The following is a 26,788-nucleotide window of genomic DNA, read 5'->3' on the forward strand; positions in this document are numbered from 1 at the left end:
TGAGGGAGACTGCATGGCTTCCACTTGGATCCTGCTGTATATTGTGACAGCGTGGTAGAAAAGTAAAACCTGTCTTTTATTGGTAAGTGTGTGCGAGGGGCGTGATATTCTGAATGGCTACTAGATAGTGTTATTCTAGTAAATTTGCATGATGCATTTGCACTGGTTGATGCTCCTCATTAGTGTTCCCTTAAAGGATGGGGAACATGGGCCAGAAAGCAGAGTATTTCATCCAATATAAAAGGGGTGGTTGAGAATTTTGGCACGTTTTTGGAGTTAAGGGGATCAAAGTGGATTAAGAGTTGGAACAAACAAACTGGCGGACTGGGTTTCAGCCTGGGGAGTCCACGAATTTGAAAGAACCCTGCAGTGGCTCCCCCCTTCAAGGGGAAAGGCCTGAGGCCATGAGGTATTTTTCTTAAGGGGAGATCACCTCCAGGACTCAAGTGGTGTCCCAGGGTTGCGTAGAGCTGCGGGAGAATCCCATAATGGTGGTAAGAGCTTGGAGTGGAGAGACACAGAAGGGTGAGAAATTCCTGACTATTGCTTGGATGAAAGCTGGGAGAAAAGATTCTGGCATGAACAGAGCGAATTTGTGACAATCTTGAGTTCTGGAAATACTTGTGATGTATACTTGCTGGTAATACTGGATGCTCATGATCTTATAGACAGAAAAGTGTGGTGCTGGAGGAGTACTGATAATTGTATTCGCTGACAGCACTTCAAGCTGTTGGATTTAGCAGTGGTGGAGAAATGATTGTAAATGGTTCTCCTAAGGAGAAGTATATATAAGTTGTCCAAAGGCATTTAACCTTTCCAGTGTATACTGCAGCTATCTCAGCCTTGCTATGCAAACCTATGTATCCTGATTTAATTAGTGATTAGTGCTCTGACTGCTGGTAATATCAGAAAATATAAAAGTTTTGTCTGGAATGTATCTTCAGAACGAAGTCTACTTTTTCCTGGCAATTGTGAGTGTTGGATCAATGAGGAGAAAACAGTCAGACGGGCTTATAGAGGGGATTCTGGTTAAGTGAGAGCCCTGTCCATCTAAGGACACCTGCCCAGCCTCTTAGCCTCTGGGCCCGGGTCCACCACACCTATCTGCTTGACCTAGATTTCAAGAGACTGGCACATGGGCTCACGCATTTTATATGCCCATCCGGGAAACCATCACATAGATCAGTCATGAAAGCTGGGGTGCCGGACAGACACGAGCGACCACTTTTGTTACATTCCTCTGAAACACACTGAGATAGCGCATAGGTGAAAGGCACCAGAGAACTTCAAATAATTATTTATGACAATATTTAAATATCACGGTTTAGGGGGCTATACAAACGTTTGCAGAGAAATGTACAACTGGTGCTCTCAGAAAAGAGCAGTGTGGCTTGCTGGGTAGACTGGATGGACCCATTTGGCCTTCTTCTGTTATAATTTACTATGCTACAATGATAATCTGAGAGGTTTCCTTGTAAGATATTTTCTTTCTGGTGTAACGGTCTCCGCTTCTAGTGATCTTCTTATTATTTTTTCAATGTCTTCAGTTTCTTTTGTTTGGGTTTTTAGGAATTTCCATCCCAATATGCAACATCAATATTTCCTTCAAATGAGCCCTGGCTTGTCTCACAAGAGCATTAATCCTCCATCCTCACTTCCAGCAACGACTCCATTTGTTCCTGGATGCTGGTTTGCAGCGTATTTACCAATCACTCTGAGTTATTCAATCTCTCGCCTCCGGCATCCAATTTACTGGAGAAAGCAACCTCCGGCTTCATTTGTGCTGTCATCCCTGACAGCTTCCATAAGCAGAAAAGCCATTAACCAGCTCTTACCCTGCACTCCATGAGAGAGCAGGCTCAGGAGCAGACTCACTCTCCCTCTCTCTCTCTTCCTGCTTTATTAAGAATTGAGAAAAACATTCAACAAGAAAAGCGTTTTAAAAGTGTCACAAGGTGGATAAATATGTATACAATTTCATCTATAGTTTAAAAAAATTGAAAACAGCAATTTATTTCTACTTTTTTTTTGTTTAAAGGGAGCAATTTTCAAATTGTCCTCACTGTACAATTTTCAATGCTGCTTTACCCATGTTACTTGGCGTCATGGAAAAAAAAAATCACCCTCCCTTGTTGCGGCTAACTGTCCACGTGTGGTGTGGCTGCACTGAGAGGAAGCCTTCCCGTGGGCGTGCTCTGGTCCTGGGAAGGGGAGGGGGGAAGGAAAAACGCATGCATAGACGGGCACTATCCAAAGCTCGGCGTTTACTTTTCCCAGCAAAAGCCTCACCACCCACGGCAAAAGCAGGCACCAAGTGACCGGGCGCACTTTACACCTGCCCAGAGTTTCAACACAAAGGCACGAATGCATTTTCTTTTTCAGCACCGGTGGCGAAGCCCCGTGGGTAAAAGTGAGGCACAGCCTTGTGTCCTGCACCGTAAGCTATTTCTACATTGAAGCGACTCAGTGGTCAATATTCATCAAACTGCACTGTCAATCAATAAGGCCTGACTAAGAACAATTTGATAATTACTCTCTTCCCTCCCCTGCAAGTCAGTGAAACAAGGTATCCTCTCTCCCCAGAGCTTCAATTTTGTGCCTCGGACACTCCATGTAAAACATCAAAATACATCATAGACAGATGAGAGACTCAAAACTCACAGGATACAAGGAGCGTTGATTAGCTAATTACTTGCCCTACAGTCTGAGCTAATTACCATCACACTTTACCAAAAAAAAAAAAAGAAAAGAAAAAACAAAACTCAGGCTTTAATGATTCTTCTCCATGTTTGCTTCTCTGTTTCTTCCTCCATCTTATTTCTCCAACTTATTATTCCTGACAATCAATTTATGCATTATTTGGAGTAAAGGAGCGTGTCCTCTCAAAACGAGCAGTATTATGCTTTCCTCTAGAAATAATGTAAGCTATTCAACCCCCAATACAGACAAAATTCTATCATAACTTCAAAAATTGTAAAAATACATAAATAAATAAAAAATAAAAAAATTGTATTGCCAGGTTCCAGTCTCCCAAGCTAAAGTATCCCATCCTGACGACATGACTGCTTCGAGTGTATGAAAACCAAAAGCAGAAAATCTATGAGGTCGTCACTCATGCAGCAATTTGTTTTATCCCATCAGCCCAAGAATTTGGCTTTAGTTACTGCAGTGCCCTGGGGAAAGAGTTGAACTTCTACGCTGGATTAGTGTGAAACTGTGCTGCATTCACAGGTCAGTTCTGAAATCTACGCTGGGCATACAGTGAGTTAGCCGGCTAGATTCCCCATGGTGGCATTAAAAAGAGGGGTTCCCAGGGATAGAAACGGCATGTGCATAATTGTATTTTCAAAAAAATCTCATGCACACCATTTTGCCTCCGTTTCTCCATCCGTAACGTATGGGGGCAGTTTTGCACTTGCAAAAGTACTCAGCAAATTTGTAAAGAGAAAGTACCACTGCAGTTTTTCTTCAGGGCCGATGCAAAGTTTTCTGGCTGCTCTGTGCAACTTCAAAATTTGGTCCTCTCTCCTTTCCCCCTTCACCCTCCCACCACGACATTATTGATGATGCTTCCCTTCCACTCATGGTGCCCAGCCTAACCCCCCCCTATACCTTACACATTTCAGGCCTTGGCTGCTGCTGACATACTCTCTCCGTGGTCTCCACCACTGCTCCCATGTTTGCTCAGCTCCTCAAATGTACACTGGGAGATTGCCGGGCGGCCTGTGTGCAGGGACTATGGAGCTGTCCTGTGGCTCCGCGTCTTCCTCTGGAAGCGTGCTCGGGGGAGGTGGAGGGGAGAGGCGGTGGGGACAGTGGCATTGAGGAGATTATGAGCACACTAACTGCTCACAACATGATCCATGGCTGACCAGCACAGCAGTGAGAAGCTGGGGAGCTGCCACAGAAAAGGTGGGACAGGGATGCAAAGCCTAGGCTGGAATGTGTAAAAAGCATGTTTAACTCTTTACATGCACACAAGGGGACGTGTGGAGGCCTTGCATGACGTCCTCTGCTGCTATAACCAATTATTTGTCTTCGTAGAAACCAGACCCAAAAAGCAAAGCACGGTTTAACCCGATTCACATGAAGCGGCGTTTCAGCAGGCACTAGAATGAGAGGCTTCCACGAGCAGGTTGAACCATTTATACTTACATTAACTTCCTTCTCAAAATCAGGGGGGAGGAGCTTTACAAAGTTGTCTGGAAACACGCCTCTTCTGCCATTCACCTCTCCTAACCACCAGCCCACATCCAGACAGTCCTAAAGGTAAAACAGAGCAAAGACTACACCGTTACACATCCTGAGCAGGTACTCGGATTCATACTGCACCATTACACATCAGAGTGAATTTTCCAAGGTGCTCCACATACGTGCATATGTGCTATTTTACAAATGTCTACAGTATACACGTATTTTCGGTTTCACACATCTGTTTTACGGAGGGGAAGGGGCAGCCTACAGGTATTCCAGGATGGGGTACAATAGTATGCATGATTGTTGCTATTTTGTAAGAGGTGCATGCACATACATTATTAAACGTATTCATACACTTTTACACTCATGCAAATTAAATCAGGCTTGTCTTATCTGCAGTTTTTGGGTGGGAGGTCTGGGTGAACTGGAAAAGATTCAGAGTGAGGTGCTAGAGGGTCCAGGTGTACTGGAGAAGTTCCCACCATGCAGTTTTTAAAATGCAGGCATTAATCTCCCCTCGTCCACTTACACATGCAAATTCTGTGGCACGGATAAATTTGAAAGTTAGGCTCATCCTGAGTAGATACAGGGGATATATGAACTGCATTCAATACTCTGATTTATACCACACCATAATACAGATTCCAAAAGCTTACTTCAGCTCAAGGAAAACAAAAAATTCAAGTTTTTATTAATGAAAAAAAAAATACAACAATCCTGAAGGCTTTTCTTCACTGGGACTTCACCTTGCTGGCTCGGGTCCTAAAAGCACAAGTTTTGTAAACCTCACATCCCTGGTCATTAACAAGGTAGCAAGACCTCTTAAAATGTCTGAGATTTAAGAACTCCCTGTGTCTTGTTTAATCGGGAAATCGTTAGGACTTACAAAAGCTCTCACTGTGGCAGGATGCATACTATTTTTGTACAGCAGAGTTGCTTACCTGTAACAGGTGTTCTCCCGAGGACAGCAGGATGTCAGTCCTCACACATGGGTGACATCGGATAGAGCCCGGCTCAGAACTTTGATCTCAAAGAATCTAGAACTTTCAAACATGCCGCCCTGACAGGCCGATACAGTAAGGAGCGGTAGGAGGAGGTGCGTTAGTGCCGGGCGCACCCGCGTTTGCCGCACGCACAGTCCGGATCACCTACCGCTCGATACTGTATTAAAATCGCATGCAAATACTAGCCGCGTCCATGAAGCGCAATCCATTTTACTGTATAGGCGCTTATACAGCGCCTACACAGTATCCTGGGTGCGCTGGTACCTGTCATTTCAAAAGACATTTGAAATGACAGGTACCAGGAAGTGGATACAAGAGAAGGGCTGACTGACCCCCTAACTCCTCCCCCTCCAGGACTCCTTCCTCTCAACAGGCCAGGCCATCCTCCCCCTGAGCCCCAGCCACCCCCTGACTCCCCCCCTAACTCCCCCCAAACTTTCCGCCAGCCCCCGCTCACCTGCCCTGGCCGCGTCCATCTCCCGCGCTGACAGCTCCGGAGCAGCCCCAGTCCTCTCTCCCCTCCTCCCGGGGGCAGCCGGCAGCGGCGAGAGCGGCTTCGGCAGCCCAGGGCGGATCGGGCTCTCCCCATGGCTCCCTATTCTCTAAAAGGTAATGTGTGCACGCCGTGACCTCGGACATCCAGCTGGGCACTCAGGTCATGGCGTGTGACGTCCGAGGTCACGGCGTGCACACATTACCTTTTAGAGAATAGGGAGCCATGGGGAGCGCCCGATCCGCCCTGGGCTGCCGAAGCCGCTCTCGTCGCCGCCGGATGCCCCCGGGAGGAGGGGAGAGAGGACTGGGGCTGCTCCGGAGTTGTCAGCGCGGGAGATGGATGCGGCCAGGGCAGGTGAGCGGGGGCTGGCAGAAAGTTTGCTCGGTCTTGTCCTGGGGACTTAGGGGGTCAGGCAGTGAAGTGGGGCTGGCTGGGGCTGCTCCGTGGCCCGTGAAATTTCATCTCGGCTTGCCTGATGCTCCACACTAATGCAGGGGTAGGGGTAGGCGGTAAATTAGCAGGTTAAATGCGTGGCAAAACTGCAGGTTTAAAAAGCGATAATCGGGCTGCGCGTTACTGTATGGGAGGGAATAGCTAATCCGATAGTTTACATCTCATATACATCCGTGGGTGGAAAGGGTTACCCGTTGATTTAAAGAGGCGGTAAGGATGGGTTAAAGGGGATAGTGAATCGCGAGTTGGACTAATGCGGCCAAATTGTGAGTAGAAAGCGGGTTAGAAGCAGGGTAACTGCGGCCGCACTTTACTGTATTGGCCTGTGAGTAAGTGCAGCTGTATTCATCACCCTGCCCCCTGGGCAGAGTCCCTCTTTTCACAATGTAGCTAATACATGGAGAAACCAACTCCCAGGGGAGGTGGGTGGGTTTCGTGAGGACTAACATCCTGCTGTCCTGTGAGAACACCTGTTACAGGTAAGCAACTCTGCTTTCTCACAGGACAAGCAGGACGGTAGACCTCACATATGGGTGAATCCCAAGCTATAGGCTGTCCGAACAGGCAAAGCACTGAAAGTACCACCTTTCTCCCTTTTGCCTGTGAGGCAGCCAACCCACAAAGGGGTCTAGGCGGGAAAAGAGTTGGGTTCTACAAAGAGAAAACCATAGAAAAGACAGAGACAAAACCCAGAAATCATACTATTAGAAAGGAAGTACAGAAATTAAGAAATTCCCCCAATACTATTGGAGAATAATATAAAGATAAAACCCGCCGTCTTTGTTCGGGATCACGGAATCACTCTAGATACAGATTTAAGTTTTAAAAAGCACATATCTATCAAATTGAAGGAGGGCTATTATAAACTTCTCACTCTTCGACGGTTGAAACCTCTACTTGAACAAAATGATTTTAGAACAGTACTGCAATCATTGATTTTTTCCATGCTACTTGGTCTTCCTTCTTCCACAATCCGCCCTTTATAAGTACTACAGAATGCAGCTGCCAGAATTCTGACTGGTAGCAGAAAATGTGATCACATAACATCCATCTTAATCTCACTACACTGGCTACCAGTCAAACATCGTTCACAATACAAGACAGCTTACATTCTACACAAAATTATTTATGGCGAACAAACCAATTGGTTAAATCCGGCCATCCGTCTACATACTCCCCAAAGGAACCTTAGGTCAGCTAATAAGGGTCTGTTAACAATTCTCTCAGTGAATTCAGCACACCTTATCCAAGTGAAAGAGCGTGCAGTATCTTTAGCAGGGTCCAAACTCTAGAATACATTGCCAGCCGAGGTGAGACTACAATTTGATACAAAAAAATTCAAGTTAGAACTCAAAACATGGTTATTCCGCCATGCGTATGCAGAACCCAATTAAAAATGGCCTTGTTACTTTTGCTTTTATTTTTTAAGAGCTGTTTTTTTATCTTTTTTATTTACCGTATATCTGTTATCTTACTTGCTGTTTCTAATTTTTTCCTGTATTAGTTTTATGGTTTACATTTTTGTATTAATCGTTATTTATTTTATAGTTACACATTTGTTTGAAACCTGTTTTATTGACGCTATACCTACAATTGTATTTTACTCTTTTATATTGTAAACTGTTGTGATGGAATACCCGATATGACAGTATATAAAACCTAATAAACTAAACTACTCTTATGAGATATCTGCGCACAGTCATTTTATTTTGATATGCAGAGTTTTTACAAGGACAAAGTGAAACCCACTATAAAATTAAATGAAGATGTACTTGATGTCTTACTATAATTAACTTTCTAACAAGGTGCTACGTAAGGTTAATAGCTGCAAGGCCACAGGTGTGATTCATCACATAATGGAATTATTTAGGGGCAGAGGGGGATCCTACATGTCTTCTTAAGGGCTTCAATCAGATGACCACCATTTTCCCTGCCACTTCAGTAAACACAGACCTACACCAGGTAGCACGATGATCATCTTGAGCTCCTGTCTTCTAAGAAGACCTTCAGTGTGTCAAAGGGCATGGAAGAGCAAGTAGTTCAGGACAGTGTTAGCTAGCACAGGGCACAAATCAAATAAAGATACATGACCGACAGAGCAGCTCGTGGGTGACGGTGCTATCCTGCATTTTATTTTATTATTTATTTGATTCATATTCTAAGTTTCAGGCGCTTCAAAGCAGATTACATTCAAGTACAGTAGATGTTCTTCACTGAATCAATCACAGTGTCTGCAACGTTTTTAATTATTAGCAGGCCGATGCAACAAAGTGCGCCCAAGCCTAGCGCACAGCTTAACAAGCGGTTGGACGCGCGTCCAAAACGCGTATCCATAACCTCCAATGCAATAAGGGGATCAGTGCGTCCAAAAAAAAAAAGCATAGCTAATAGCGCTCATCACATGTAAATGCCATGTAGATGAGGCTATTAGCTATTACCCCACAATGCAAAAAAATCACTGTGAGCCAGAGGCACACATTTTAACCCATAAAATTTTTACGCCTGCCCTGGAGCAGACGTAAATCCTTCCCGTACGTCAAGGGCTCAATTTAAAACAACAACAAAAAACTGCATTTCTGTGGTTCTTCCTACTTTTTTTAATTAGGCCATTCTGTTATTATGTAAAATATATTTATTGTATTTTATTGATTTTAGTTTAATCTTAATTTTAAGGGCAGTTTTTTCCAGAATTTAGAGTTATTTTTAACATTATGCGTTTTTAGGCTTTTGTTCTTACTCAAAGTCCTAACATTACCTCAGTTAAGTTTTTTAAATTGTTGTAATTTTGTTTTTCTTAATGGATTGTGTTACACTTGGACTTGCCTTGTAAACCGATATGAAGTCAAATATGAATGTCATAGAAACATAGAAGTGACGGCAGAAGAAGAACATACGGCCCATCCAGTCTGCCCACCAAGCTTTCACAGTTATTTTTCTCATACTTATCTGTTACTCTGAACGCTGAGGTCAGGGCCCTTATTGGTTCTAATTTTCCTTCCACCCCTGCCATTGATGTAGAGAGCAGTGCTAGAGCTGCATAAAAGTGAAGTATCAAGCCTAATTGATTAGGGGTAGTAACCGTCGCAATAAGCAAGCTACTCCCACACTTGTTTACCAAGCCTGTGCAATTTAGTCCTTGTTGGTTGTCTTAATATACATTCTCTTTTCTTCACCCCCCCTGCCGTTGAAGCAGTGAGCTGCGCTGTATATGTATTCAAAGTGAAGTATTGGTTCGGGGTAGTAACCGCCGCAACAAGCAAGCTACTCCCATGCTTATTTGTCTACCCAGACTATGCAATTCAATCTTAGTTGGTAGTTGTCTGAATGTAAATCTTCTTATCTTCATTCCCCCCTGCAGTGAGCTGCGCTGTATATGTATTCAAAGTGAAGTATCAGGTTTAATTGGTTAGGGGTAGTAACTGCCGCAACAAGCAAGCTACTCCCATGCTTATTTGTGAATGCAAATCCTTTGTCCCACATTTCCTCTTGCCGTTAAAGCATAGAGCAATGTTGGAGTCGCATTAACTTTGTATATGTTTATTGAATAAGGGTTTTAATCAACAGGAAGTAGCCATCATTCCTGCAAGCCACCCCCATGCCTCTTCTCTTCATTCACATCCGAGACTTTATGGATCCACAGTGTTTACCCCACACCCCTTTGAAATCCTTCACAGTTTTAGTCTTCACCACTTCCTCCGGAAGGGCATTCCAGGCATCTACCACTCTCTCCATGAAGAAATACTTCCTGACATTGGTTCTGAGTCTTCCTTCCTGGAGTTTTAAATCATGACCTCTGGTTCTGCTGAATTTTTTGTAATGGAAAAGGTTTGTCGTTGACTTTGGATCATTAAAACCTTTCAAGTATCTGAAGGTCTGTATCATATCACCCCTGCTCCTCCTTTCCTCCAGGGTATACATATTTAGATTCTTCAATCTCTCCTCATAAGGCATTCGATGAAGACCATACACCTTTTTGGTCGCCCTTCTCTGGACCGCCTCCATCCTGTCTCTGTCCCTTCGGAGATACGGTCTCCAGAACTGAGCACAGTACTCCAGGTGAGGCCTCACCAAGGACCTAAACAAGGGGATAATCACTTCCCTTTTCTTATTTGATATTCCTTATCTCTATACAGCCCAGCATTCTTCTGGCTTTAGCTATCATCTTGTCACATTGTTTCACTGACTTCAGATCGTTAGACACTATCACCCCAAGGTCTCTCTCCTTTGGGTATATAAAAGTGAATAAATAAATAATCATCATCACGATACTAAGTAGGAATAATCACAGAAAGCAGAACCATGTAAAAAAAAAAAAAGTCAACATAAAAAAAATTTTCGGGGTGAAATATACATCCACAGTGTACATGCTCCAGGCCATGTATATTGTGCATGTGTATGGTGCTGGTTAAATAGCTGCTGTGGACAGGCCTCAGTAGCTTTCATCCAGGAGACACACCTGCGGCATTGGGATGAACGCCTGCTTCACTCTAATAAATATCCCTTACAATATTTTGCATCCGCTATCTCCCATCACCGGTATCATGGGGTGGGGATTTTATTTGCTCATCACTTTGCAGTTCAAATACAGGATCAATATCGAGACCCGGAGGGCAGATTTCTGCTCTTACATGTGGCCTTACAAAATTCACAGATGGTGTTAGTGTTTTCTGTGCCCCAGCTCTACAGCTAGAGACCTTGAGGGAAGTGAGACGCCGGATAGTGGAGTATCCCACTGCTAGTGTGGTTTTGTCTGGAGACTTTAATATTGCACCCAATCCCCGTTTGGATATCTCGATGCAGTCTTGTGGGGGGGGGGGGGGGGGGTGGGGAAGGGGAAAATTAGACACGCTTTAAAACAATTAATGAAGGCTGACCAATTAGTGGATATCTGGCGACTCACTTATCCTCATAGTAAAAATTATACCTTCTACTTACACCCCCATAATTCTTACATGCATATCTACTTCTTTCTCATCTCCAAGGACCTTACTGCACAAACAGGGGCCACAGATATTGAGTGTATTACCTGGTCGGATCACGCTCCTATATGGTGGACACTTGTCAGGTCCTCTGCGGATCAGGGTTGAAAGTTTTGGAAATGAAATGACTATCTTCTGAAACTTAGACCATATCAAGAGCGTATGGGGGAGGTGCTCGAAGAATACTTTAGTTTGAATGTGGGAGTAGATGTATCCCCTATCTCTGTCTGGCAAGGCATGAAAGCAGTTATGTGGGGCCACCTGATTGGCCTCGGCACATACCATAAAAAACAGACGAACAAGAAGCAAGAGACCTTATTGTTAGATCTGGCAGGACTGAAACGTCGTCATAAGCAGAATCCGGGGTCCGTGCGGGTGGGGCTCCTGACTAGGAAGAGGGAGGAGATAGCTGCCCTGGACACTGCAGCGCTTGCTCACAGATTAGATTATTTTAAAACAGCAATATTATGAATTTGGAGATAAGAATAGTCTACTCTTAGCACGTCGATTGTGAACTCAGCAACTTAAGACATTGATATATCAGGTCAAAGCGAGGTCAGGAGAGATGTTGCGGGACTCGGAAGCTATCCGGACTTAGTTTAAAATCTTTTATGAAAATCTCTATACCCCTGAGGTGGAGGTCTCTGGGTCGGACATTTCTTCCTATCTGACAGGGATTGACTTACCTAAATTGACGGAACAAGAGCAGACTGTAATGGGAAAACCTATTTCTGAGCTGGAGGTAGATTGGGCAATTAAGGATTTAAAATCCGGGAAAGCTCCGGGATTGGACGGGTTTCACTCCCCTCTTCTATAAAAAGTACAGGACCACATTACGAGGCTCTTTAGCACAAATGTTTAATCACCTTAGAGGGGGAGGACAACTGCTACCCTTTGGGAATGTGGTGGGTATCACAATCATCCCTAAGCCAGGGAAAGATTCTACTAACTGTGTGTCCTTTAGGCCCATTTCGTTAATAAACGTAGATTTGAAACTCCTGGCCAAAATATTAGCTTATCGCCTCCAAGGGCGAATAGAAGGGCTCATTCATACTGACCAAGCCAATTTTATGCCGGGCCAGATGACGGCGGACAATATTAGGAAACTGATTAATTCGATCCACAGTTCCAAAAAGGAGGGTAATCCGGCGGCCTTTTTGACTATTGATGCCGAAAAGGTTTTTGATAGGGTGTACTGGCCCTGTTTGCCGTATTGGAAAAGGTAGGATTGGGCAGGTCCTTTTCTACATGGGTTAAGGAGCTCTACAGGGAATCCCTTGCATGTCTAAAAATTAACAGCAGCTACACAACGACTTTTCGAATACGGCGTGGGACTAGGCAGGGTTGTCCTTTGTCCCTGCTCTTGTTTGCACTTAGCCTGGAACCCTTGGCAGTGACTTCCATCATTCCCCTGCAGTACAAGGGATCCCCATTGGCTCTCAACAATATAAAATATCGCTTTATGCCGATGACATCATCTTCTCGCTTACCCACCCATTGACCTCCCTGTCTGTGACGTGACACCTGTTGGAAGAGTATGGGCGCTTCTCTGGGTTTAGAGTTAACCCTGATAAATCAGAGCTATTGCTGGTTAATTTTCCCAAGGAATTAGAGCGGGAGGGGAAACGGAAATTTCCGTTTCACTGGACAACCGGCCCCATTCGCTATTTGGGGGTAAACCTGGGATTGAATCTTGATGAGTTAAGTGCAGCAAAATTACCAACCTTTGGTGCGAAATTTACTGGGCGACTTGGATAAATGGCAACGATTACAGCTCTCGTGGTTCGGGAGGATTAATGCTATCAAAATGAATGTTTTGCCCAGATTGGGGTATCTTTTTCAGGCCTTACCATGCTTACTTCCAAACCCATGAGTTGCAACCACTACAACGGAAACTGCTTTTCTTTATTTGGGGTAGGCGTCCACCCAGGGTTGCCTGGGTGGTGCTCTGTCTGACTCGGCAGGAGGGCAGCGTGGGACTCCCTTCCCTTTTACATTATTATGTGGCATCCCAACTTAAGCATGTGATTGACTATCATGATCTAGGCTCTACTAAGCAATGGGTGAAGAAAGAGCAAGCCATAGTGGGTGGCCTTCCACTGTACACGCTGTTTTGGTCTGGTGCGTTACCCCCACCCTGGGAGGTACAGGACTTCCCCCTGACACTGCAAAGTACTTATACTATTTTGAAACGTTGGAGACACGAGCTGGTGAGAGGCAGGACATATTCGGCCCTCTCGCCCATACGGTATCTGTGGGCTTTTCCTACCGGGAGGACCAATTTAGTCTTTCGAAGATGGGAACAACGCGGTCTCACGTGCATAGGACAGGTGTGGACTACGGGGATGACCTCTTTTACGCAATTGCAAAGTACGAATGCCCTCTCCAGAACTGACTTCTTGACTTACGCCCAATTGAGACATTTTGTTTCCAGAAGTGGGGCAGCCCCCGACCTCCAACAGAGATGCTCGATCTTTGAAGGTTATTGTATCTTGGCTGGCAAATTGAAGATCATTTCTTAGGTTTATCAGTTATTTGTGGGAGGGGACTTCTACACAGCCACCCACTTGGTTGCATGGGAGTCCGATTTGGGAATCACCTGGGACAGGGGCCAATGGGAAGACTGTTTTCGCCATTAGGACAGATCTCCATGTCAGCGGTTATGATGGAAAATAGGTACAAACTTTTTTATCGCTGGCATTACCCACCTACCCGATTGGCCATGTGGTTCCCGGGGAGCTCAATTTTGTGTTGGAGACAATGCCCTCAGGAAGGTTCCTATCTTCACATGTGATGGCATTGCCCGCGTATTCAGGTATTTTGGCAGGACAACAACCTTCTCACATCCATGCAACTCGCCCTTAACTCTGCCAAAACCGAGCTACTCCTCATACATAACCATCAAACCTTTATGCTTAACACCCCCACTGACCCCCTGACTACTTCTCTCCTCTCACAACCCCCCATAAGGAATTTAGGTGTCCTACTCGACCCCTATCTGAACCTCAAAAACCACATCACATCGGTTATCAAGGGAGGTTTCTATAAACTCATGATCCTAAAAAAACTCAAGCCCCTTCTCCACACCCATGACCTCAAAACTGTCATACAAGCCACCTTAACAGCTAAGTTAGACTACTGCAACTCCCTGTATCTGGGCCTTCCCTCCTCCTCTATCAGACCCCTCCAGGTACTGCAAAATGCCACTGCAAGGATCATCAGCAATTCACGCAAATCAGATCATATTACCCCTATCCTCAAAAACCTTCACTGGCTCCCTATCCCCTACCGCATCTTGTTCAAAGCCATCACCATTACACACAAAGCCATTTACAACCACAACTCCTCCTGGCTTAATGAACCCCTCCAACCCACACAACCCTCACGCCCGACCAGAACAATTCATAAATGTACTCTCCTAGTTCCCTCTCTCAAGAAAGCCCGCCTCTCGACCACCAGGAATCGCGCCTTCTCCATTGCCGGCCCTAAGCTCTGGAATGACCTACCGCCCAACCTCCGTATGGAATCCTGCCCCTTCAAATTTAGAAAACAGTTAAAACATGGCTCTTTCATCAAGCCTTCCCAGATTAACATTCTCACCCCCACAGACCCCCGGTAACCCCCTCCCCACCCCCCTTGTATAATTGCATATGTGTATTCTCATTTAATCGTATAACTGCCTCCACCCTTTCGATTCCTGGCTCCATTTGTATATTATGTATATTATTTATAGTATATCTTGTGCTCCTTTGCATTTAATTAACATGTTACTGTTCCTATCGCCTTCTCCCCTTCCCTATCTTAGTTTGGGGTCTCCCCTCTGACCCCACGTTCTTAGTTTTCCCCCCACCCCACCCCCTGTTATTTGTATTTTCTACCTTTTGTTACAATGTAAACCGATATGATGTGTATTTTAATGTCGGTATAGAAAAGTTGTTAAATAAATAATAAATAAAAAAATAGGACTGTCAAAGGTGGATGGGCATGGTCTTAGGTGTCCAGATTCCGCTGCGGGCGGAGGTTTGGGTCCTGGGATCCCCTTGGGTGACACTCTCGGATGACCACCAGGCATTACTCACATATGTGGTGACAGCAGCTAGAAGTCTCGAGATATACTGACCCGCACTCATTTGATTACCAAATTACGACATATACTTCTGATGGAACAATTGACGGCTGTACGGAGGGATTCTGTACCTAAATTTTATAGGATTTGGATCCTGATGAAGCCCCATCTATAATAATATTAATAATGGTGGGATATGGGCCCACTATGCTACAAGTTACCTTCGTTATTGGAAATGCTCCCCCCCCCTTTTAGCGGCGGGGCTGCACCAGAATGGGGCAATAGGGTGGTGGGGGGAGGGATGGAGTGGGGGGGAAGGGGGAGGGGACATTACATACTAAGGCTGGACAGGGTTATGGGAGGTCGAGTCGGATCACTTTATACTTACTGTCAATAATTCTTTTGTAGAAAATGCTCAGGATGTTATTATGTTCTTATGGTTTTCATTGCCTGTTGCTCTGAAGCTGATTTTATGTTATAAAAACCAATCAAATTGTTAATAAAAAAAAATAGATGCTGTGGGAAAAAACAGACGCTCATAAATTGAGTGTCCATTTTCCTAACCTGCGCACAGCCACATCTCCTGGGTGCCAGATGCCATGGATGCACTAGGAATACAAAATTCATCCCTAGCGTGTCCTTTTTAGCTTGGCAGCTGATTTGCTTATTGCATTGGGAACCCAGAAGAGGTGATTGTGTGCGTGTTAAAAAAATGCACTCCTAGTTTGTACGCACTTTTTTAGCAAATCCATATTACATCGGCCTGTTTGCGTTTTGCATCAAATGCAGTATTTGGCATTTGGGCCCACTCCTCAGTTTAACATCAGTTTTGATGATGGAGTGCAATTATAGAGAAACCATTTGCAGTTTAATCGCATGCACATAAAGAGGGAACCTGCAAGGCAAAAATATATACTCCTATACCAAACTGGCTTTTTCAAGAGATTTGTGATACAGCAATAACGTGCACTATTTTATATGCTTGGCAATGTTATGGTCTCAAAGAAAAAAATATACATCTTTTTTTTTTTTTTAAATCAGAATGTGAGTCAAGGGTTCCCTCATTATGGGGTACATTTTCAAAAACAGTGCGCGCACGAACAAAAGTACGCTGGATTTTTTAAAAGATACGCGCGTAGCCGCACGTATCTTATAAAATCCGGGGTCGGCGCGCGCAAGGGGGTGCACATTTGTGCAACCTGCGCGTACAGAGCCCAGCGCGCGCTGCCTGTTCCCTCCGAGGCCGCTCCGAAATCAGAGCTGCCTCGGAGGGAACTTTCCTTCCGCCTCCCCTCACCTTCCCCTCCCTTCCCCTACCTAAACCACCCCCCCCATCTAAACCCCCCCTACCGTTGTCGGCAGATTTACGCCTATCCGAGGCAGGTGTAAATCTGCGCGCGCCAGTGGGCTGCTGGCGCGCCATCACCCGACCCAGAGGCTGGTCCGGAAGACTCGGCCACGCCCCCAGGCCACTCCCTCCTCGCCCCTTGTACGAAGCCCCGGGACTTGCGCGCACCGGCAGCCTATGCAAAATAGGTGCGCCGGCGCACGAGTGCCCTGCGCGCCTAAATCCGGCCGGATTTAGGCGCGCAGGGCTTTTAAAATCCAGCCCTTTGTGCGCTGGGATTAAGATGAGTATGTTACGTTTCTGTAGTTTTTCTATATAATTATTTGCACTGGCATTACTTTAGCACAGAGGTTTGACTTTTCTTTCTTTTGTGGCTGGGTCTTTGCTTTTGGAATGAAGAGACACATGCTAGAGGGCATAGGGGATGGAGGGATGGAGGGATGGGGGGACAAAGGAGATGGAAAGCTGAAGGCAATGGCTAGCAAGGGGACTCGCATTCCCAAGGAAACTCACCCTGCAAAGAAAGGAGGAGGAAAAAAAGGAAAAGAAAGATGATTCTAGACATTTGGCCAAGTGCTATCATCTTCATGGACTATATCTGTACTGAATTGTGAGACAGAATTTTTGAGTCGCTATTTTATTATTTTTAACTTTTCAGTCTACTCTTCGACACACTTTGTAGGTAAGTCAGACAGAAAAGCTATAAATACAGCAGACCTGTAAATCTAATTTAGGTTTATGGGCAATAAACTGCATGCAATTAATCTTTTAATTGATACGAAGGGAGAACAGCGGCAGATGTTCCTGCTGTTGAATGCCCGCTAGGTGTTACAGGTTAGTAACATGTTGCTACCAGGCAGCGTGTCTTACTGTTTAAGGCTGTCGTCATGCAGAGGTTTTGGCTGCAAGAGCGAAGTGAGACCAGAGGCGTTTGTCTTCAGTAAGGAGCGGGGCCCCACCTGGAGGGATGCAGCACTGTACAGAAGCGATGGCCTCCCTCTTTACAAGAGAGCGCCCAAGGTTTTCAGGGAACAGGCTTAGATCCAATGCTAGTGAGGGTTTATACTAGCTAAGCTGTGAGGGACAGCAGATCAAAGCAGGAAGGACCAAGGCGGTACACCCTCAAAAAGCCTAAATCAGTGAAGCCCAGTGAAAAAAACCCTTAAAAAAGAAAGCCAGCTACAAATGTACCTGAAAAGAACTGGTGATAAGGATGATTCAGAGAGCAAGGGGAGGAGTGAAATCGGGGAAAATCATGTATACTATTTGTATTCTAAATGGCTGGCTCCAAAAAGCATTATTCTAATTTCACTAGGCTCTGGTAATTGCCCAAAACATACAAGAAGTAAATAGGATATATATCCAACAGGAAGATACCGAAAGGGGGATCAGAAGGGGAAGAGCCATATCGTACATGAAGGCTCCAAATTTAAGTATTAAAATGCCAGAGCTAGAGACCTTGGTGGCGGAAGTTGACCTGGACACTGTCGCTAGCACGGAGCAGCGAAACCCATGACTGGGATGCAATCATACTGCGGTGTCCTACCTTCAGAGAGGACAGGGAAGGGAAGAAATGCAGGAGACCGGTATTTTAGGTGAAAGATAAGAGAAAAGTAGGGAGTTGCACGGGGAGAGGTGGCAGCAGCACGACCTACGGATCTCCAGCACAGGAAAAAAAGTTGAGAAAGATTTAGACGACGGTATCTGTAAGATGGCAGCTAAGTGAGATGTGCCAAACCGGAGTCTCCCTCCATATCGGGGTGCATAGCGTCTGGGAGTTCATTCCTGTCAAACACCATTAATAACTGTGCGGCTGCCTTCCAGGACCGTGAGTTCATTCTTGTACAGAGGGATGCGGCACCTTGTCAGAGAAGATTTTTATTTTTTACATGAAAGAAATGACAGTGGAAAAGAGTTACGCTTGTTCTGATAGTGTTTTTCTTGCCCACCAACAGAATATGCTGAACTGGACTAGATCTTCCTCCCCTCCCCCAAACCAAGGCATTCATTTTTCCATCAATTCTCTAAACAATATTCATATCAGATCATCTCTAGCAGTCAAAAGCCTTACACTGAGAAAAAAAAAAAAGAGAGGGCAAAATAATAAACAAGAAATTTTTTCCTCCAATATTTTTCTAGTAGCTGAGACAAGCTGATGATTAGTTATTGAGGTCAATATTTAAGTGAAATTTAAACGGATAACTAAAAAGTTAAGAACATAAGAAATTGGCATGCTGGTTCAGAACAAGGGCCCATCAAGCCCAGCATCCTGTTTCCAACAGAGGCCAAACCAGGCCACAAGAACCCAGCAAATACCCAAACATTAAATACATCCCATGCTACTAATGCTATTATCATGTTCCGTTGACATCTCTTCTTCCAAGTTACCATGCACCATGTATTGCGTTAAGTTCCTTGTAAACCGATATGATGTTCCTACGAATATCGGTATATAAAAGCTTTAAAATAAATAAATAAATAAATAAATAAATAAATAAATGCTAGTAATAGCGGTGGCTATTCCCTAAATCAACTTGATTATTTAAATCCAGCTACTCTAACTGCCCTAACCACATCCTCTGGCAACAAATTCCGGAGCTTAACTTTGCACTGAGTGAAAATTAATTTTCTTTGATTTGTTTTAAATGTGCTACTTGCTAACTTCATGGAGTGCCCTCTAGTCCTTCTCTTATCTGAAAGAGTAAATAACTGATTCACATTTACCCATTCTAGTCCTCATGATTTTATTGACCTTTATCATAACCCCCCTCAAGCCGTCCCTTCTCCAAGTTTAACAGCCCTAACCTCTTTAGCTTGTCCTCATAGGGTAGCCATTCCATCCCCTTTAACAATTTTGGTCGCTCTTCTCTGTTCCTTCTCCAGTGCAACTATATTTTTTTTTAAATGCAGCAACCACAAATGTACACAATACTCAAGGTGCGATCTCACCATGGAGCGAGACAGAGGCATTATGACATTTTCCATTTTATTTACCATTCCCTTCCTAATAATTCCTCACATTCTGTTTGCTTTTTTTGATAACCGCAGCACACTGGGCTGACGATTTCAAAGTATTATCCACTATGATCCTTAGATCTTTTTCCTGGGTGGTAGCTCCTAATATGGAACCTAACATTGTGTAACTACAGCATGGGTTATTTTTCCCTATATGCATCACCTTGTACTTGTCCACATTAAATTTCATCTGCCATTTGATCCAATCTTCCAGTCTTACAAGCTCATCCTGCAATATATCACAATCCACATGTGATTTAACTAATCTGAATAATTTTGTGTCACCTTACTCATCATATCCGTTTCCAGATCATTTATAAATATATTGAAAAGCACCAGTCCAAGTACAGATGCCTGAGGCACTCCACTGATTATCTTTTTCCATGAGAAAACTAACCATTTAATCCTACTCTCTCTGTTTCCTGTTTTTTTAACCAGTTTGTAAACCATGAAAAGACATCGCCTCCTATCCCATGACTTTTTAGTTTTCATAGAAGTCTCTCATAGGGACTTTGTCCCTGTGGTATCCAGCTCATTTCTAGACAGGGATGAGTGGAGTTAGCTGGTTAGGTTAACCGGATAACTCCAATATTCGGAGTTAATCTAACTGGCTAACTCTGGCCTCGATGTAGGGCAGATCTAAAGTTAGCCAGATATACCTATCCGGCTAACCTTTAACATAGCCACTGAATATCCCGGTTAAGTTAGCTGGATAGGTATATCAGGCTAACATAACTAGCTGCTCAGCGGCTGAATTTCTGCCCCATTCATTTTATGCACTCACACACACACACAATGGATAACAAAAAACAAAACAAAAAATGTTGTATTGGCTGGAATAATATTTTCTCAAAAAATTTAGTTTAGACCCCATCACCAGTACAATTCTCAACCTGCCAGTGCATAACTACAGCTGACACATGTAAACAATACTTTAAGATTTTTTTTTAAAATTTGGATACTGTAGAGTTTTATCTCTATTTTATTTGAGATGTCTGTGTTTTATCATATATGAAGTTTTTATACCCTGCTTTGGCTGGTTTTTTGTTTTTTTTCAATTTAAAATTTTTATTAGAAACGTCATGAACCATAAAATGTCACAGCATTGGATACAAACGTTTATAAAAATAAGTGAACAATAAACACGGAGCAAAATGAGTTTCTATGGTGTTTTGTGTTAGAGTATACCCCCCCCCTCCCCCCATACTTGCAGGAGCCATGTTAGCACAACATCCAATACAAAATGCACACACAATGTTACGAAGAGAGAACAATATCTACCACAGTCGGGACACCCAAGGAAAGCGCTCACCATTGATCATTCTGAAAGGGAGGACACCCGCCAAACTTGGTAAGGATGCCAGACCTTGTAAAATGGAGGCATCCTGTGTTGCTTATGTGCTGTTATCTTACACAGATGATAAACCTTATCTACCCTCGCTTTAACAGCCGCTAGTGAGGGTGTCACGGGGCCCTTCCAGTGGCACGCTAGTTCACACCGGGTTGCTACGACTACGAACTTAACAAACCGGGAATGGTGAATATCCCCTGACAGAAGGTCCCCATTTAGCAGTGCCTGCTGCGGTGATAGAGAAACACGCTCCCCTAGAATCCCCGAAATCCAATCTGAGACCGCATCCCAGAGCAGGGAAATCACTGTGCACTCCCACCATAAATGAAAAAAGGTACCCGTTGCCCCGCATCCCTTCCAACATTTGTCTGCCACCTGGGGATAGAGACGGTGCAGCCGCTCTGGGGTGTAATGCCACCTATAAAGCAATTTAAATTCGTTTTCAATAAGAGTGGCCGAGATTATACCCTTCCCCATCTTAGAATAGATACTGTCCCAAGCCTCTTCATCCAAAGTGACCCCCAGGTCGCTCTCCCACGCGGTCACATAAGCCGGCGGCGAACGCAAATCTTGATTAAGCAATTTGTACACTTTAGATAATAAGCTGGGGATCTTGTCTACCGCTCTGCAGTAAGATTCGAATAAAGATACCGGCGACTGAAGGTCCCTCCTCAAGCCAGAATGTGTGCTATAGGATTGTAGTTGATGGTATCGATAACGATCCCAAGGGTCCAACCCAAAGGTAGTCTGAAGAGTCTCAAAGGGCAGCCACCCATTATTGTCCCAGAGCTGTCCACAAGTGGTAATTCCCTTATCCAGCCACCCCTTAAACTCCTTATATGCCTTCCCATGGAGGAGGTCTTCATGATAAAAGGGGGACGAATTGATGGACCTGGTCCGTTTACCCATAAAAACCTTCCGCCAGGCATACCACATTTGAACAGTATGCTGCATGGGCTGGGACATCTCATGCAAGTTCGGCCATGCGGAGCGTGGTCGCCACACCAGAGAGGATAACGGGCGAACCCCCACAATTTCTTGTTCTAGAGCTATCCAAGGCTTCCCCCTCCCCTTCCTATGCCACTCCGCCACCACCCGAAGGTGCGCGGCAGCGTGGTACCACACCAGATTGGGTACCGCCAGGCCTCCGTAGAGTTTAGGGCGGAAGAGCACCTTACGTGCCACCCGGGGATGCTTACCCTGCCAAATATATTTCATAATGCGTCGCTGCCATTTCACCAAGAGCCCCTCCGGTACTTTAACAGGGAGCATCTGGAATAAATAACAGATCCTGGGTAAAATATTCATCTTAAAAGCCGCTATATGCCCCAGCCACGATATGTGATATCGGCTCCATTCTTCCATTTCCCTATAGAGTTTAGACATTAAGGGAGGATAGTTGAGAGTGAAAATATCCCCTTTGTTACCAATATAAACCCCAAGGTATTTTAATTTATCCTTGGCCCATCGGAAAGGGAAAGCTGCCTGAAGTCCAGAAACCTGGGCGCTAGATAGGGAAACGTTAAGAATCTCAGTCTTATCCCAGTTTATGGAATAGCCAGACACCTTACTAAAAGAGTTTATTAGGTCTACCACCACTGGGAGAGAACTCAAAGGATTAGTGAGGGTGAGAATCACATCATCCGCAAACATAGCCAGTTTTGAGGAAAAGGTCCCCACTTCAACACCAGTTATGGCCGCCGTCTCCCTAATTTTCTGTGCTAGAGGTTCAATGAAAATGGCAAATAATAAAGGTGACAGCGGGCACCCTTGCCGCGTCCCCCTCTCCACTGGGAAATATGTGGAATAGCCGCCATTCACTTTTATACATGCTTTAGGTCCCTCATACAATCGTTTTATCCACTGAATAAAGAAGTGACCAAATCCCATAGAAGTTAGGGTCTGAAAAAGGAACGGCCAGTGGACCAAATAGAAGGCCTTTTCGGCGTCCATAGCCATTAATAAAAATGGAAGCTTATGGCGTTTAGCCCACCAGAGAGAATCTATGACTTTCCTAACGTTGTCCGAGGCCATACACCCGGGGATAAACCCCGCCTGGTCGGGGTGTACCAGTTGCGCAATATGATGGTTAAGCCTATTGGCCAATATTTTTGCCAGTAGTTTAAGGTCAATGTTCAACAGAGAAATGGGCCTATAGGAGCCACACTGTGTGGCATCTCTGCCAGGCTTCGCTAACACTGTGATCCCTGCTACATTGGAGTTAGCAGCTAAGTGACCGTCCTCCCGCAAGGCGTTAAACATCCTTGCCAAGGGACCGGCAAGTTCATCCGTAAAACATTGATAGAACCTGGCTGTAAAGCCATCCAATCCAGGGGATTTGTTCACTTTCAGCTGTTTTATGGTAAGGGAAACCTCCAGGGGAGTTATAACAGCATCTAGGACCGCACTCTGACTCTCCATTAAACGGGGGAGCGACACCCCAAGTAAAAAACCCTCAATAGCCTCTTGACTAATATTAGGATTCCTTTGGTACAAAGTGGCATAAAATCGCAAAAAGCGGGCCCTAATCTCCTCATTTGACGTAAGAGGGATTCCCTTTTCATCCTGAATTTTAGTGATAAGGTTCTGCATAACCTTCACTTTTAATTTATTGGCCAGAATCTTGCCCGCCTTGTTACCCCCTTCAAAATACGTTTGTTCCACCCGCTCCATGTCAAACGCTATCTGGGCGGCGTCCAAGGCTGCAATTTGTGACCGACAACTATCAATATGGACCTTCACTGTCTCGCATGGCCGTTGTTTATGCTGTTGCTCGAGGGTCACTAACCTACCCAGTAGCGCCGCCCGTTCCTGCCGCTCAACTTTTTTAACAAAGGAAGCCCGGGCAATAAGCTCTCCCCTCACTACCGCCTTCAGGCAATCCCATATTGTTATAGGTGAGACATCAGGGGACTCATTAAATTGTAAATATTCCTTGATATGTTGTTTACATGTGGACACAAACAAATGATCATCCAGGAGGCCATCATTTAACTTCCAGAACCTCTGACCCCTGTCATATGAGGGAAACGCTAAATCCACCCACAAAGGAGCATGATCAGACCACGTAATAGCATCCACTGAGGCTTTAGCCACCCGCTGGAGAAGTCCCCTATCCACAAAAATGTAATCAATCCTCGTATAAAGATTGTGGGGATTGGAGTAAAAAGTATATTCCCTCCGCAAAGGATATAGAAAACGCCATGTATCCTCTAATTTGAAATGGTGGAGAAGTCTGATCAAGCTACCCCTGTCTTTTTTAGGGATAGATCCCCGGCCCACAGAGGAATCCAATTTGGGGTTAAGCATAATATTACAATCCCCTGCTAGAATAAGATGACCCTCGAGTTGGGTCTGCACAGTGCTCAGCAGATTAGCAAAGAAGGTTTTTCTCCCGCAACCTGAATAATAAGCAAGAGAAACCGCCCCGCAGGGTCAGGTACACACTTAATAAGTTCGTAAGCAAAATCCTTCTGGAATAGAATTCCCACTCCCACATATCGTGCAGACGAAGTGCACGCTGCCCAATACTGTTGTGGAAAGTGTGGCGAGCGCATCAGGTGCTCATAGCGTCGCTTCAGGTGCGTCTCTTGTACCATGGCCACCGCCACGTTGCTCCTGCGTAGCTCTTTATACAAGAGTTTGCGTTTGCGGGGCGAGTTTAATCCTTTCACATTTAAGGACAATAATCGGAAAGTTATCATAGCAATAAATCAAGAGGAGAACACAGGCAATCCTGCCCGGCACCGAACGTATGTGCGTCCCAAAAAGGGAGCCCGAGCCATGGTAGAAACTGAAGACAGGTGTGCACAGTACTCAGAGTCCTGCAAGACATTGAAACCCCAACCCCCCCCTCCCCCTTTCCCTCCAAGCGACCGCAGTCGGCGGGCACAAGGCCCGAAACTAAGAGGCATGGTGCAGCAGTCCTTCCGCTGCCCCTTCCGGTGGGGATCGCAGAATGCAAACAAACAATTTCCTACAATGCAGCCATCCAGCTATTGCTACCAGCAGGAATGAAAGAAACAACTGAATCCTGGGGCGGCCCCATCAGGTAGCTTCTGCTGCCGGAGGCTCCGGATCCGATGCCGGTGTACGCCGCAGTCTTTTCCCTCCCTTTCCCATCCTTTGCCAACTCGGTACTTCCCTCTGCGAAGCTGTAGGGGGACGGGGGCGCTGGCAGGTCCGGAGCCTTGAACCCCGCTTCCTTCAAACAGCTGGCGGCCTCCTTAAGTGAGTGGGCTTTGAAAGTCCTGCCCTGGCTAGAGAAGCTGATCCCGAAGGGAAAGAGCCACCGGTAGCGTAGTTTTTCTCTCTGCAAGATCTCTGTGATGGGCCTCAAGTCAGCGCGCCTCTTTAATGTGAGAGGGGAAAGGTCAGTATAGATCTGCACCTCATGCCCGTCCAGCTCGACTTTCCCCTGTTGGCGGGCAGCCATGAGGACTCGCTCCTTCACCGCATACTCATGGAAGCAGACTATTATGTCCTTTACCCTGTTCGCTATCCGAGGACCCAGAGCCCTGTGTGCCCTCTCAATTTTCACGGTAATAGGTGCTGCCGGCCCCTCGCTCGCCGAAAGCCCCGCCTGCTGCAGCATATCCACGCAGAGCTTTGTGATGACCTGAGTGCAATCAGCATACTCTGGCGTTTCAGGGACCCCCTCGAAAGCGCAGGTTCATCCTGCGGCTCCTATTCTCCAAATCCTCCACTTTCAGGGCCAGTTGGTTTAGTTCCTGAGAAATGTTTTTAGTATCAGCAGTCACAGCATTTACCGCTTCAGCTTGGGCCTCTGTGAGCGTCTCGTACTCAAAGAACCGCCTCCCCATGTCGCTGACTTCTTCCCGGAGCTCCCCCACCCACATCTCTGATTTCAGTCTTAAATGCCTGAAGATCATGCCTCAGTTCCCGAAACCAGGTTTTAAACTCACCCCGGGTCGGTATGTCAGTGTCTGCAGCCAAGCTCCGATCTGTCTCCTCCTCCTCCGAGAGCCCCGGGGCAGTAGCGGCCGCCATCTTGGATTTTTCGATCCGCGTTTCCCTCTCCACTTTTTGGTAGGAAAATTTCTGGAAATCGGGCCCTTTTTTACGGCACGACATGGGCTGGGTGCTGCCGTGGGAAACGCTGTGTTTGTCGCCAAAAATAAACGCTGGATGGCTGCAGATTCGATCGATTCCCACCGGGTCGGTCAGGAGCTGTGGATCAGGCTTCCACTCGCTCCGCTGACGTCATCAGCCCCCCTGCTTTGGCTGGTTTTTAACCAGGGAAGAGATTTATAAATATTAGGGATGTGCTTTCATTTTTAATGACACACTGCCTGTGTTATTTTGTTTCTAAACAAACAAAAATGTTCATGAAATTATTTTTTAAATTTTTTGTTTAGTGAGCATTATTTTGATTTGGTGCACACCATTACTCCTCAAATAGTACGCATTAACTCAATAGAGCACACTAAATCCGAATAGTGCGCACTAAATGAAAATTTAAAAAAACAAAACCCTAATGTAACAAAAAAAAACTAAAAAAAGGGGAAAAATGAAACAATACGAAAAAAGTTTTATTGATGCACACCCTTAAAAATATATTTAAATAAAGCTTAGTTCTGTGATTTACTGCAAATCAGACAATGTATTATTTTATTTATTTAAAATGCTTATAGTCCGCAACTACCAAATAAACGTGTCCAGGGTGGATTACAAAAATATGCATGCAATGCGGCTTTTACTACCCTTAATCACCGGGCCGATACAGTACAGTGCACTCAGACGGAGCACACTGTACTGTATCGGCCCGTAAGCCTGATACTTTTGATGCAGCTCCATCATAGCTCTTTGCTTTCACGGCAAGGGTTAATGGAAATTGGATTCAAATGGTATCCTGAGGG

General features: G+C 45.2%; 1 protein-coding gene across 7 annotated transcripts in view; it reads right to left on the minus strand.

Moving 5' to 3' along the window:
* Positions 1-26,788, minus strand: part of SH3KBP1 (SH3 domain containing kinase binding protein 1) — a 471,173-nt gene that overhangs the window by 71,690 nt on the left and 372,695 nt on the right. For all 7 annotated transcript variants that reach the window (XM_029603365.1, XM_029603364.1, XM_029603363.1 and 4 more), the window contains one exon: positions 4,156-4,263. In XM_029603365.1, the coding sequence (XP_029459225.1) occupies positions 4,156-4,263 (108 nt within the window). The remainder of the gene's footprint in view (positions 1-4,155; positions 4,264-26,788) is intronic.

The sequence above is a fragment of the Rhinatrema bivittatum genome, chromosome 5, assembly GCF_901001135.1.
Source record: "Rhinatrema bivittatum chromosome 5, aRhiBiv1.1, whole genome shotgun sequence".
Classification (NCBI taxonomy): Eukaryota; Metazoa; Chordata; class Amphibia; order Gymnophiona; family Rhinatrematidae; genus Rhinatrema; species Rhinatrema bivittatum.